General features: G+C 46.3%; 1 protein-coding gene across 9 annotated transcripts in view; it reads right to left on the bottom strand.

Annotated features, from left to right (window-relative positions):
- Positions 1 to 9,668, bottom strand: part of gria4a (glutamate receptor, ionotropic, AMPA 4a) — a 55,066-nt gene extending 45,398 nt beyond the window's left edge. For 2 of the 9 annotated variants that reach the window (XR_011983232.1, XM_072701211.1), the window contains exons 1-2: positions 9,201 to 9,667; positions 8,025 to 8,183 (exon numbers count right to left, since the gene is read on the bottom strand). Coding sequence is in view for 7 of the 9 variants with exons in the window: in XM_072701211.1 (XP_072557312.1) it covers positions 8,025 to 8,183; positions 9,201 to 9,288 (247 nt within the window). In the remaining 2 variants the exon portion in view is untranslated. Of the gene's footprint in view, positions 1 to 8,024; positions 8,184 to 9,200 lie in introns of all 9 variants that reach the window. The other 7 variants (XR_011983233.1, XM_072701207.1, XM_072701208.1 and 4 more) reach the window with 5 other exon arrangements.
- Between the last annotated feature and the right edge of the window lie 4,907 nt (positions 9,669 to 14,575).

Here is a 14,575-nt window from a genome sequence, read left to right as displayed (position 1 = left end):
CTATTTCTACCGATTAAAGGAACAGTACAAAAAGGTCATAGCTCATTTGCATACTGTGACATCATCGTAGGTAATTGCGTACCAGAGTCAATGCCGTGGGGGTGACACTACAGATTTTGGGCCTCATAAAAGCAGATCACGTTGGGCCCCGAACCCAGACCAATCCAACCCTGTGTCACTACCATCACTTCACACCCCCCACCCTGAAACCCATATGACCCAATCAAAGCTTTAACAACTTTAATTATTTCATTAACTTTATCTTTGTAGGCTGGCAGCTTGGGTGTATACTTAATGCCCTCTATCACAAATGGTCAGCTATGAAAATGTATTTATAACTTTCAAAACATATGTTGCAACCCATTTATTTTGTGCATGACATCAGGGCAGAACTGATTTAGACAGCGAGCATAAATTACGTTACCTTTCTCCAAGTTCAAGTTAAAGTTCAATTTAATAAAGCAGGAAAATGCAAACTCTTCTCAATTTTTCAGGGAGATGACGATAAGTTAGAAAGCCCAGTAAGTAATTATTTGTTGAACTAGCCAGCTAATTTCACTAACGTTAACATTACCGATAAAATTTGAATTAACCGATTCATTTGCATCACATGGAGATGGAGTCTGATCAAAACTCTAACAAAAATGAACCTTTCGTTGAGAAAAAATGAGTGAGCAATACTCTCCCTCTCATTTTTCTTTCAACTCTTTATAGTCTCAGTTTTTGTAGTCGCAGGCAGGATAACCAATATTTGCTAACTTATACTAGCTAACCGATACTAGCTAACCGATACTGGCTAACCGATACTGGCTAACCGATACTGGCTAACTAATGTGCTGTGAGGATGAAGGCAAGGCTGAAGCAGAGGGGGAGTACAAAGGATGTCTGATATGCTTCTTTCTGCCAAAAAACGAGGAACACAATAGGGCCCCTGTCACTCACTCCCTGCTTCAGTCTCTTAAAAAGAATGACAAAGTCTGGTGAATAACTGGAAAAACTGTACAGGCTCACAGTGTTGTGCTGTTCCCATCTTTCCCGTTTCCTTCCCATCCCAGACCCTCACAGAGGCATCACTCTTTCATTATTTGGCAGCATATTAAAGTAAAAGCAGTCCCAGTAGAAAAGGGGAACTTCTGGGTCTCACACCAACCCCCCCCCCAGAGTGTGGCCGCTGTCAAGCCACACAATGTGTGACCTCGTTTATTAACGAGGGGGCGGGTGCAATCAGGTCCCACTTTCTTCACTCGCTCATTGGAACTCTAGTCATCTGGACCATTCATGTCCCATAATTCCCTCTGATTTATGACGCCCAGGCCGGCCCCCATCCTAGCCAATGAGTGCAGGAGGCGCGTGCCACGAGGCACCCCCGAATGACCCTGTGACCCCATGAGGATGGAGAGCCACTGGGGGGATGATTGGGGGTATGGAAATGGGAGGGGGCAAATTGCATATGACCACAGGGGGTTGATTTCACAATTGCGAAAAAAGCCAAAGAGTGAATGAGTGAAACCAGGAGAAAGAGAGAAAGCTGCACATCCAGCCCTTCTGTGTCTAAAAGCCTCTGTGCATCAAGCACTGGACCATCAAGGAAATTCATCTGTCTGACCGCCGGGGAAAATCCCAAGTGTGACCAAGGGGGGGCAGTAGGCAGTAAGTAGGCGGTCAGTAGCCAGCCGGCAGCAGATGTGTGATTCCAGTGGAGGATTAAGGACTCCATGGTCCTGTTAGAAAGGACAGTGGGAGCCTGAGAGTGTCGATCTCCAATCAGCACAGCCTTTATCACCATTGTGACGGAATCTGTTAGTACAAATACTAAGTGACCACCAGTGCAGGAACGGTGCGTTTTATCTAAGGAAATATTATAAATACTGATAAAAATCTAACTTAAAATTTCATTTCAATTCAATTTATATTATTTAGCAGCTTTTCACAACACAGCCGCCCTAAGGCGTTTCACAAGAGTGTGTAGCAAACCATTACTCTCTCGTTACTATCTCATTCATACCACGTGGCTCATGAGACAGGTGAAAGGAAAGAGGACGAAAGAATGCCAGAAGATAACAGAGGAGAGGACCCAAAAACTCTGGGGTCCAAGGTCAACTGGCTGCCCAATGGGCTTCTTTAATAACAGCAAGGTGTAAGCTGTCATCATTAAACCTACAGAGAAGCTGCAGTACCATCATGCCTTTGATAGTATCCTAATAATTCATGACGTCACAAATGAAGCCGTCAGCGGCCCTGTGAGCAAAAGGCCGATACTGAGAACAGAAACCAGCAAGCGGGACACGGCATTCACATGTGTTCGGTTAATCGGCGCAATGGCCTGACGAGGCAAGCTCCTAGCCACATCTCAATCTGAATATGATCTAAATATGAACCTGCTAAGCTTACTCAAGGCTCATTGTTCACGTGGCACCTCCTGTCCTCTAGCTACCAGACTGAGGATGCTCATGGATCCATGATTTCTGCTCCAGTTCAGCTAATTCATCATTTTATTGGCTCTTTATGCTTCAAGAAATCTTCAGCGGGTCCCCTAGACTTTTCCATTTGTTCCTGCCTTTGGAGCGGCATGCATTGAGCGAATATGCCCCAAGTTCGCAGATGTCACCTCACCGTTATAGGGCAAGAAGGCCACAGAAAAAGATCCTCATCTCAGGTAGTGAGACAGGAAGAGGAAGCCAGACAGAGCAAGTAGTGATGAAACAGGAAGAGGAAGCCAGACAGAGCAAGTAGTGATGAAACAGGAAGAGGAAGTTTGACAGAACAGGTACTGATGAGACGGGAAGAAGTTGGACAGAGCAGGTACTGATGAGACAGGAAGAGGAAGTTGGGCAGGGTAGGTAGGGATGAGACAGGAAGAGGAAGCCAGACAGATCAGGTAGTGATGAAACAGGAAGGGAAAGCAGGCCAGAGCAGAGAGTGATGAGATAGGAAGAGGAAGCAGGACAGAGCAGGTACAGATGAGATAGGAAGAGGAAGCAGGACAGCGCAGGTACAGATGAGACAGAAAGAGGAAGCAGGACAGCGCAGGTACAGATGAGACAGGAAGAGGAAGCAGGACAGCGCAGGTACAGATGAGACAGGAAGAGGAAGCAGGACAGCGCAGGTACAGATGAGACAGGAAGAGGAAGCAGGACAGAGCAGGTACAGATGAGATAGGAAGAGGAAGCAGGACAGCGCAGGTACAGATGAGATAGGAAGAGGAAGCAGGACAGCGCAGGTACAGATGAGACAGAAAGAGGAAGCAGGACAGCGCAGGTACAGATGAGACAGGAAGAGGAAGCAGGACAGCGCAGGTAAAGATGAGACAGGAAGAGGAAGCAGGACAGCGCAGGTACAGATGAGACAGGAAGAGGAAGCAGGACAGAGCAGGTACAGATGAGATAGGAAGAGGAAGCAATACAGCGCAGATACAGATGAGACAGGAAGAGGAAGCAGGACAGAGCAGGTACAGATGAGATAGGAAGAGGAAGCAGGACAGCGCAGATACAGATGAGACAGGAAGAGGAAGCAGGACAGAGCAGGTACAGATGAGATAGGAAGAGGAAGCAGGACAGCGCAGATACAGATGAGACAGGAAGAGGGAGGTGGCCAGATCATGTAGTGGGTATTTCCCATAGCTTGGATAAAGACACAGCCGACATTTACACTGACACTGGTTTGCTCCCGTCCACTGTTCTTCCCCTGCACACAGCCAAACCCTGGGCACTGGCCATCGGCACTCAGAGCAGTGGCGGCAGTGCTGGGGAGCATCACCTGCCCTTGCAGGAAAACCCACTTATGCCAAACAAGAAAGGCTTCATAATGATTATGCCCCGCGAACAAAGCCCGCAGTTCTGTACAGACTCAGGGGAAAAAATCAAATCTCCATTTCGGGACTAAAAAATGGGACCATTAAATGGAAAATATCTGACTCCTGAATGAAACCGATTTTATGACTGGATTGATAATCTTTTGATGCTGCCGATTCAGACAAATTGTCAGGTTCAGCATTCCTCCCCCCTCCATTTTCAGAGCAGATTTCACACATGCTCTCTGAGCTTAATTTAGCTATTGATTTTACTCACCACTGAAAAAATATGAAATATTGCCTTGCCTCGTACTGCCTCTGGAGATAGAAACCATTGGAACAAACTAATAGTTCATGGAACAACTGCTCATTGCACAAATAGTTTCCTGATGAGAAGTAAAAGCCTTCTAATAAACCAAACGAGCAGGATGTAGCATCTTTGGCAATACAGGTAGGAGAACGCACTGGGGTTCCCTTCAGAAGCACACAGCAGGTTTACCAAGCTAGTCATTAAATCATAAGCAGATTACCACCCACTGTCCGTATAAATTCTAGTTTTAAGGCTAGAAGCAGCCTTTCCTAGAGCTACTAGGCATATCAAAAACCCAAATAGATCATTAAAAATGCACATTTAAAGAAACAAAGAACAAAAAGCAAAACCCTAGCCCTTAAAAAAATAGATAAAATAATGTGTTAAACGCTGGGATAGCAAACATTAAAAAACCAAAAGCCAATACAAATAATATGAATGGCAAACGAAAGCTGATGAAACAGCAGACAAAAAGGTCCCACAGGCTGCTTACTGCTCCGGTGTGACGGCCAGAGGCATCCGGTGAAATGCACTCTGTCACGCTGGCTGCTACGAATGGCCCTGAGGACGAACGGCACAGGCCGCCCCAAATGTGACTTTCAAACAAGCCGGGGTGAGAAACGAGGAACTGCATAACAGCCAGGGGGGGAGCTGGACTCACAAGAGACAGACGAGAGGAAAGAAGGACCATTCAGGAAAGCACACATAAAGGAAAGAGGATCACTCAGGAAGACAGATGGAAGGAAAGGAGGACCATTCTGGAAGGAAAGGAGGATCACTCAAGAAGATTCACTTAAGGAGAGGAGGATCACAGAAGAAGATTCACTTAAGGAAAGGGGGATCACAGAAGAAGATTCACTTAAGGAGAGGAGGAACACACAAGAAGATTCACTTAAGGAAAGGAGGATCACTCAAGAAGAATCACTTAAGGAGAGGAGGATCACTGAGAAGACAAATGGAAGGTTAAGGGAAGGCCCTTAACCCCCAGCTCCCTGGGCGCCCCAACAGGTGGCCGCCCTTCGCAGACAGCTTACTCTACAAAGAGCAAGTGGAGGGAGGCGTAAAAACAATTTCCCCACTGGGATCAATAAAGTATCAATTATTAATTATTATATATTATTACATGGAAGAAAAGGAGGATCATTCAACAATATTTACTTAAGGAAAGGAGGATCACACAAGAAGATTCACTTAAGGAAAGGAGGATCACTCAAGAAGATTCACTTAAGGAGAGGAGGATCACACAAGACGATTCACTAAAGGAGAGGAGGATCACACAAGACGATTCACTAAAGGAGAGGAGGATCACTCAGGAAGATGCATGTGGAAGAAAAGGAGCAATCAGGGAGACAGGCATAAGGAAAGGAGGATCACTCAGAAAAACAGACGGAAGAAAAACAGACGGAAGACACACCTAGGAAAAAAGGGTCACTCAGGAATACAGATAGAAGGAAAGGAGGATCACTGAGGAAGATGCATCACAGTAAAGGAGGATCACTCAGTAAGACACACTAAAGAAAAGGAGGATCACTCAAGAAGATTCAATTAAGGAGAGGAGGATCACTCAAGATGATTCATGTAAGAAAAAGAGGATCACTGAGGAAGACACATGGAAGAAAAGGAGGATCGCTTAGGAAGACAGATGGAAGGAAAGGAGGATCACTCAGGAAGACAGACGGAAGGAAAGGAGGATCACTCAGGAAGACACACGGAAGGAAAGGGGGATCACTCAGGAAGACAGATGGAAGGAAAGGGGGATCACTTTAGAAGATTCACGTAAGGAAAGGAGGATCACACAGGAAGATAGATGGAAGGAAAGGAGGATCACTGAGGAAGATGCATCACAGTAAAGGAGGATCACTCAGTAAGACACACTAAAGAAAAGGAGGATCACTCAAGAAGATTCAATTGAGGATCACTCAAGATGATTCATGTAAGAAAAAGAGGATCACTGAGGAAGACACATGGAAGGAAAGGGGGAAAACTCAGGAAGACAGATGGAAGGAAAGGGGGATCACTTAAGAAGATTCACCTAAGGAAAGGAGGATCACTCAGGAAGACACACGGAAGGAAAGGGGGAAAACTCAGGAAGACAGATGGAAGGAAAGGGGGATCACTTAAGAAGATTCACGTAAGGAAAGGAGGATCACTCAGGAAGACACACGGAAGGAAAGGGGGAAAACTCAGGAAGACAGATGGAAGGAAAGGGGGATCACTTAAGAAGATTCACATAAGGAAAGGAGGATCACTCAGGAAGACACATGGAAGGAAAGGGGGATCACTCAGGAAGACAGATGGAAGGAAAGGAGGATCACTCAGGAAGACAGATGGAAGGAAAGGAGGATCACTCAGGAAGACAGATGGAAGGAAAGGGGGATCACTCAGGAAGACAGATGGAAGGAAAGGAGGATCACTTAAGAAGATTCATGTAAGGAAAGGAGGATCACTCAGGAAGACACACGGAAGGAAAGGGGGATCACTCAGGAAGACAGACGGAAGGAAAGGAGGATCACTCAGGAAGACAGATGGAAGGAAAGGAGGATCACTCAGGAAGACAGATGGAAGGAAAGGAGGATCACTCAGGAAGACAGACGGAAGAAAAGGAGCAATCAGGAAGACAGATGGAAGGAAAGGAGGATCACTGAGGAAGATGCATCACAGTAAAGGAGGATCACTCAGTAAGACACACTAAAGAAAAGGAGGATCACTCAAGAAGATTCAATTAAGGAGAGGAGGATCACTCAAGATGATTCATGTAAGAAAAAGAGGATCACTGAGGAAGACAGATGGAAAGAAAGGAAGATCACTGAGGAAGACACATGGAAGAAAAGGAGGATCACTCAAGAAGACAGATGGAAGGAAAGGAGGATCACTCAGGAAGACAGATGGAATGAAAGGAGGATCTCGCAGGAAGACAGATGGAAGGAAAGGAGGATCACTCAGGAAGACAGATGGAAGGAAAGGAAGATCACTCAGGAAGACACACGGAAGGAAAGGGGGATCACTCAGGAAGACAGACGGATGGAAAGGAGGATCACTCAGGAAGACACACGGAAGGAAAGGGGGATCACTCAGGAAGACAGATGGAAGGAAAGGAGGATCACTCAGGAAGACAGATGGAAGGAAAGGAGGATCACTCAGGAAGACAGACGGATGGAAAGGAGGATCACTCAGGAAGACACACGGAAGGAAAGGGGGATCACTCAGGAAGACAGATGGAAGGAAAGGGGGATCACTTTAGAAGATTCACGTAAGGAAAGGAGGATCACTCAGGAAGATAGATGGAAGGAAAGGAGGATCACTCAGGAAGACAGACGGAAGGAAAGGGGGATCACTCAGGAAGACAGACGGAAGGAAAGAAGGATCACTCAGGAAGACACATGGAAGGAAAAGGGGATCACTCAGGAAGACAGACGGAAGGAAAGGGGGATCACTCAGGAAGACAGACGGAAGGAAAGCAGGATCACTCAGGAAGACACACGGAAGGGAATGAAGATCACTCAGGAAGATTCACATAAGTAAAGGAGGGTCATTTAGGAGAACACATGGAAGAAAAGGAGGATCATGGTTGCAGATGTACATGAGACCCCAAAGCAGGTGTCCTTTACACAGATGAACATGGGGACAGATGAACAGCCCCCCCACCCCCCATGGTAGGGGTTCTCCTTTGATCAGCAGGATGCCATTATGAGTACAGAGGGACCTAGGCTTCTACCACCAGCTGTGGGAACTAATTCTCACTAAGTAGTGGTGCACAGCCAGGTTACATCTGCACCATAATAATTGACACCATAATTTTGCTTGCAAGCTCTAGACTAAGAGCCATATTAAGCCCAGCTTCTGCCTCAGGCCTTGATGAGAAGCATCCACCCGTTCCCCCACCCTGCGCGAGGGGAACACGTCATCACCAGGTCACACACTCACAGGCGTTGGTCACTGCGAAGCTGTTCGCCGTCTCGATGTTGTCCACATGGGGAACCAGGTTGAAAGGCGCCTCCGTAGCGTTGGGGCTGGTGTTGTGCAGGAATATGGCCAGTCGAAAGGCTGTGTACTCCTGGTCCGTGTTTCTGATGAAGAGCCCCCCTGCGGAGCAATAGTCGGAGTGAAAGAAACAGGAGGAGAGGGAAAGAGGAAGGGAGGGAGGCAACAGAAAATGCTAAGAAAGGCATCTCACGAAAGAAAAACGCACAAATGGAAAAACGAGACACACCTGAACAGTTTGGGCAACTTAGAATGTTTAAATATTTAAAATGAGGTACCTTGGACCCTGGCATATGCCTGCATCAAAATTCAGATGTGAGGAGGAAAAACGAATCGTCTCCCCGTTTCCTAGACTGTACTTTAAACTCGGTTGCTTGTAATAGCAATTAAATTTAATTTCAAACGGGTGGTGTGTAATGCAGCGATATGCAAATGTCAGGCCAAGAAAATGGGAGTTTTTACGTGGACCCGGCGGAGCGTGTATAACGCATGAAGTTCAGCGGCAGAGTCTCATTAGATCACGTCCTCCGTCCCCCCACAATAAATGATGCAGCGCTAGAATAAATTAAAGCATCCCCTCTTTAAGGATGCTTACAGGGCACGCGCACTGAGCGCAGGTTTGGGGACGCACGATAATTAAGTGCAGGCTACATTGTATAAAATGAAACTTTGAAGGGAAGCCATCAGTGATGTGACAGTATGGCAGAGACGGAGCATCCCATCACGGACTGACGCCGAAGCCGAATGCTGCAGTGACGGCTTGAAACAGAAAAACAGCTAAAAAGCCAAGAACAAAAGCACACTAAAACATTAATGAGTCTAGGACGGCAATAAAATACTAATACCACTGGCAAAATACTAACACGCCCGCTACAACCTTCGGCGCAAAAGGAAAAAAAACACAAACGTCAATAATTCGCAAATTTCAGTTAGGTGCAATTGATAAAAAACGGTTGCTCTCTTTTAAACACACTTTGTATGATTAAAGGCATGTGCAATAACGGCAGCTCAGCATAAAGTATACCCCGTTATGGAAATAAATAATAAAAACCCATGTTTTTTCAACAGCACTGCTTAACGGAGCGGTGCATTTTGAAAAGCCGCCACTTAATTACTTACCAATTTGAACGCTGCTTGGGAAAGCCCCCATTGTCATCCCCCAAAAGCCAGAGAAAAGCAAAAGAAGCTGTTGACAAGTAATCCTCATTTTTAGTTAAAAACTGTTGATAGACATCGAGGATGAGCGCTCACGGATGAAAAAAGGAGAAAGCGAGTTTTAGCAATCCATCCTGACCCTTTTCCCCGCAGTGCCCACTGCCGCTGGAAAGGGTTTGTCCGGCGGAGGATCTAACACATGCAAGATGGGGGAGCGACTCGCCAGTGGTGGGGTCCTTCTAGTGGCTGCATGGGGAGATGAGACATGCGCTTTCTTTCTTTCTCTCTCCCTCTCTCTCTCTCCTTTCCCTTCACACACTCGCGCGCTTCCATTCTCTTTCCTCTTTTCGGTATCCCCTCCCTCGCTCCATGCCGTCCTTTAAAACATCCCTTCTTACTTGGCGGTTACCGAAATACACTCAGTTCTATTGAGTGAGAAAGAGCCGCATTCCGCCGAACGGAGAGGATTTTACCCCATGACGGCGTTATTAAACGCATCGGCATTACTGTCGCTTTGCAGCTTTTATCTTTCTTCCTTAGTCATGGCTGGCTGCATTTTGCCTGAATTACAGTATAACGCTCCTGTCGGTTTCTGGAGCGAGTACAACTTTGGTATGTACGCAATTTGTATTATCAAAAGCAAAGACAATCCATAAACCACAGCTCTGGGGTATCGTGCTACACCAAGCCGTATTCATTTTGCATTTGGATAAGGTAAAAGGCATAGTTTTATCAGTTGTGCAGTATTAAGGGATGCCAGAAGCCAGGGGTGTGTTCTGGAAGTTATGTAACCTCACAATGTAGCTGGTTATGTGAGATAAACAAATTTACTTAAAAACACAATATGAAAAATCTGAAGACTTCTTACCTTCTAAACTATGTGCTTAGACTGGTTGTACATAAGAGACCACTGTGAAAAACATCAGTGTATGTATGGTATTAAAGTCAACATTCACATTACTTCACATTGGCAGTCGTTAGCCCCATATAATATAATCACAGGACGTGTTAAGTGCTTCTCATGCATCATCTGCAGATTTATGAGTCGACTCCGGAGCTGAACCCACATAAAGTGCAGCCAGGAAACATGAGGAGCAGCAGCTGACTTTCTGAGGTCCTGGCCCCATGTCCACCTAAGGAGAGCCGTGCCTGACCCCTGCCTGCAGCTGTCCGTGGTCCTGAGGCAACAAGGAGACGCTTCTGAGGTCAGGTGGTGCATGAGCACTTTAAATAACGCTTGAAACAAGCTTGAACCAGACACGGTTTGCCAACTGGACCGGTACCCTGGCTGAGCTGATGAGATCCACTCTCTGAACGTGTGGCAGGTGTCTCTCGGTGACGGCTTACACAGGAACCCAGAGATGCTCTAATTACCTCCGCAGGATGTAAATGGCCTCTTACTGTCGTGTCAGCTTGCAGGATGTTTCCATCTATCAAGAATATCCAGATGTTTGTTGCTGAGCAACTAGAGTTCAAGAAGTCAAGCATCTTCAGCTGTGGCTCCTTTGTCTTCTCAGCTACCTTCTCAGCTCCAAAGCACCATCCTCAAGTGTGAATGTGCTGCTAAAAGCTGAGTTTGTCCACAGCCTGAGGTCCCACCAACAGCCATTATCCAAGTCAAGAGAAACACCCTCAACCTCCCTTAATGACTGACATGGTGTCTGAACAGTACAGCTACTCTTATTGATCAAAAGATGGCAACGAACGATGGATCTACAAGACTCCCAGTGAAACACTCACATGGTGAGACCTATCATCTCCCTTCAGGTGATTGTAATGTTGGCAATTATTTCACAAGGATGAAAAAGCAATTTCCCTGAGACCATCAATATGGTGCAGAATCCCACTGGCAATGTCACATAGATTATCGCTCTCCACGATGAACGGCATATGCTGGGTGCAGTAAATGTTTTAAGGTGGTACAATTGTGTTTTTAGGTGTGGGCATCATTTTTGATGGACCACAGCATCACAAAAAGCAGGGATATGGCAGAGAGTCATGCTGTAAAAAGAAACAAATAAAAAGACTGAAATAATATTTTAGACAGAGGCAGTGAAAACAATAACCCCCCCCCCCCCCCCCATCTCGTCTTGGACCCTCCCCTCACACAACCTTATCCCCAGGTGATAAATACCTTCCTCGTAAAGTCCAGCCTGGTGTGTCCTTCAGTGTGTCTCCAGGGCTCGGGCCGCTCTGGGCCCCAGAGGACATAAAGATGGCCCCAGCCTTCGGGGCTATGAGATTTGACAGCACACTGGATCGTAATGTCTGGCGGCGTTACAGAGAGGCAGGGCAGAGGGCTTAGCGTCTGATGGGATGTGTCCTGTGAGCCCGGCCCGTGGGTGATGCATCGCCACTGCATCTCTTTATGTCCCATATTAGCAGTGGTAAGTAAATTGCTGCTGGCAGTGGGAGTATCTGGGTGCTGATTGGTCCAGCTCTGGGTTTTAAGGTGCTGGGGAGGCCTGGGAAGGGAGGGAGACACTTGGCTGACCTTCAACCTTCTCGACCAGAGCAGTTACTTGCTAATTCCATGCAATTATTTCCATAATACATGTTTTTTGATTAGGATGGGGGGGGGGGGGGGGGGTCACACAAGCTTCCACCTTCAAATGCAAATAATCTACATTATATGTGGGACAGATTCATTTATTAAAAATGCCCCCAACCCACCCCTCCCCCCAGAACAAATAAACCAGTACAGGATCTCAGAGTTTGCCAGTGACAGGTTTCATCGCTATGCAACCATTCCCAGTTTGAGTCCATTACAAATATTTGTGGCTGTTTTGACATGACGCACTGAGCGTGTCGTCTCGCTGTGCCAGCCGGGGGGAGCGGGAGAGCGGGAGAGCGAGAGAATGCGGCGCAGGAAGTGGAGAGAGTCGCAGTTCATTCACCGCAAACAGTCTAGGACTGCGGCTCTTGTGATAGCAGAACAATGACTAACTGCGTTGTTTAGGTGCCGGGAAAGAGAGAGAGAGAGAGAGAGATGCATATTTTATAGATCAGATACACTCAGTTAAAGTCCCCTAACCCATCAAAAACACATATCTGTCCAGATGACCTGGTCTTTTGAACTGTCACAGGTGCTCCTCGTTAATTTACTATAATTTAATAGGTTGTATTTAAGTCACGTGCCAGTCCAGCACGCTTCCTAATCACGCGGCTGGCAGCCAGGCAGCCATGCAACAGCTGGGGATTCAGATGTTCTTTAATGACATGTTACCGCCGTCATGCAACGGGCCCACAGCTGAAGCATAGGATCTCTCTGTCCGCTCGCCATTAATATCCAGACGTCACCGACGGCTTGGGGCTCAGCCAGAGCGAGATCGCGAGTGGGAGGTCTTGGGATCCGAGCCCTTGGGGCATCTCCAGATGGCACAGTGAGCGGCCCAGTCCATCCACATGATGCGGGGGGTGGACGTCGATGTGATTCCAGAATAAAATCTAAGGTTAAGGCAGTCTGACATCTTGAAACGATGGATCCAGGGTAAAACGTAACCTTACAAAGATGTCAGGTGTGTTTCTGTACCCCGGAAACATGTTACAGAGAGGGACTGATTAAGACTGACATTCCATGACATTATTACCCCCTTTCCAAGGTGGAATGATCTAACACTGTTTTACAGTTGAAAATGAATTATTCATATATTCATATTCTTACTATAAACATCATGGATTCTTCCCCAAGCTGTCATTTCGTTAGCCTCTCCTTGGCCGTTCTGTGTTGTACATGACAAATGTGCCACAAAGGAACAGGAAATGAATAAGTGTGTTTTGACACTCTGTGGCTACACCGTGTTTGGGCTTAACGGAAGTGAACAAAGAGACCGGCCAATACAAGACAGAGAAGCAGAATGAGGCCTGGCAGAAGATAAGGGGCCGAGGTCTAATGCTTTCAGAACAGTGTAGACACTACAGAGAGAGCACCATCAACACTGTAAACGGAAAACTGTGGACACTGTAGACAGAACAGTAAACACAATAACTACTGTTCTATAGTGTTCTGTTTGCAGTTTTTACAAAGTTCCCTTTACGGTGTTTATTGTGATTTTATAGTGTTCTGTCTGCAGTGTTTATTGTGTTGTTCATGATGTTTTTTGTAGTGTTTACAGTGTTCTGTTTACAAAATTCTATTTACATTATTTACTGTGTTTATAGTGTTCTGTTTGCGGTGTATACTCTGTTGTTTATAGTGTTCTGTTTGCGGTGTATACTCTGTTGTTTATAGAGTTCTGTTTGCGGTGTATACTCTGTTGTTTATAGTGTTCTGTTTGCGGTGTATACTCTGTTGTTTATAGAGTTCTGTTTGCGGTGTATACTCTGTTGTTTATAGTGTTCTGTTTGCGGTATATACTCTGTTGTTTATAGAGTTCTGTTTGCGGTGTATACTCTGTTGTTTATAGTGTTCTGTTTGCGGTGTATACTCTGTTGTTTATAGAGTTCTGTTTGCAGTAGACAAACAAAACAGAACACCAGTGTAAACAGAACACCAGAAACACTGCAAAGAGATCAACATCAGGAACAGTTCAGAGTACGCAGTGAACACAATCAGGAAAACGCGGATGTTGAGCAGTAATGCATGAGAAGTGATGCGCTCACCCAGAAGCCGCATGTTTAGCTGTGTGCCTCTTGACACAGGATGACGATGTCTTGCATGCCAAAAACTGGGCTCAGATAGATGTGACTCCCAGCCATCCTGTCTTTAAATATGAGCTAATAGCAGTGAGCGTGACCCCATGACCTCCGTGGTGGTGGTGGTGGTGGTGGCGGAGTGGGGGGTGAGGGGGGGGCTACCCGCAGGCCAGCCTCTGCAGTGGGCGATGACCAAAGACAGCTAATGAGAGCTTCTACCCCTATTGTCCCTTTAATAATGTGTCTGCAGGATGGATTCAATGCAGAAACTCATAATGAGTCTTAAAGGAGAGAATTCATAGAAGGATTAAGCCTTCTGGGCATGCATCATTTTCCTCTCCATTTTCCCTTTATCCATTTGTTCTGTTTGTTTATCCGTTCCAGTCTATAAAACACATATATATGCAGACGTACACAAACAGAATCTCACAGCCGGGCACTTATTAACAGGGCACGATTTCTCAGATGCACGAAGATGTCAAATATTGTACTGGCTTTCTGGAAACATCCATGGGGAGACCTTGAGACCTTGGGACTTCCCTGGGGGGACAGGGGGGGCTGTGCTGTTAAAGTGCCATGGCACAAATCTAACGTGTGTGGAGTTCACATGTTCTCCCTGGCTTCATGCATGTGCTTCCCGTGTTCTCCCTGGCTTCATGCATGTGCTTCCCGTGTTCTCCCTGGCTTCATTCATGTGCTTCCCA

This window comes from Paramormyrops kingsleyae, chromosome 17 (assembly GCF_048594095.1).
Source record: "Paramormyrops kingsleyae isolate MSU_618 chromosome 17, PKINGS_0.4, whole genome shotgun sequence".
NCBI lineage: Eukaryota > Metazoa > Chordata > Actinopteri > Osteoglossiformes > Mormyridae > Paramormyrops > Paramormyrops kingsleyae.
The sequence above is the reverse complement of the archived record's forward strand: the minus strand, read 5'-3'. Positions and strand labels throughout refer to the sequence as shown.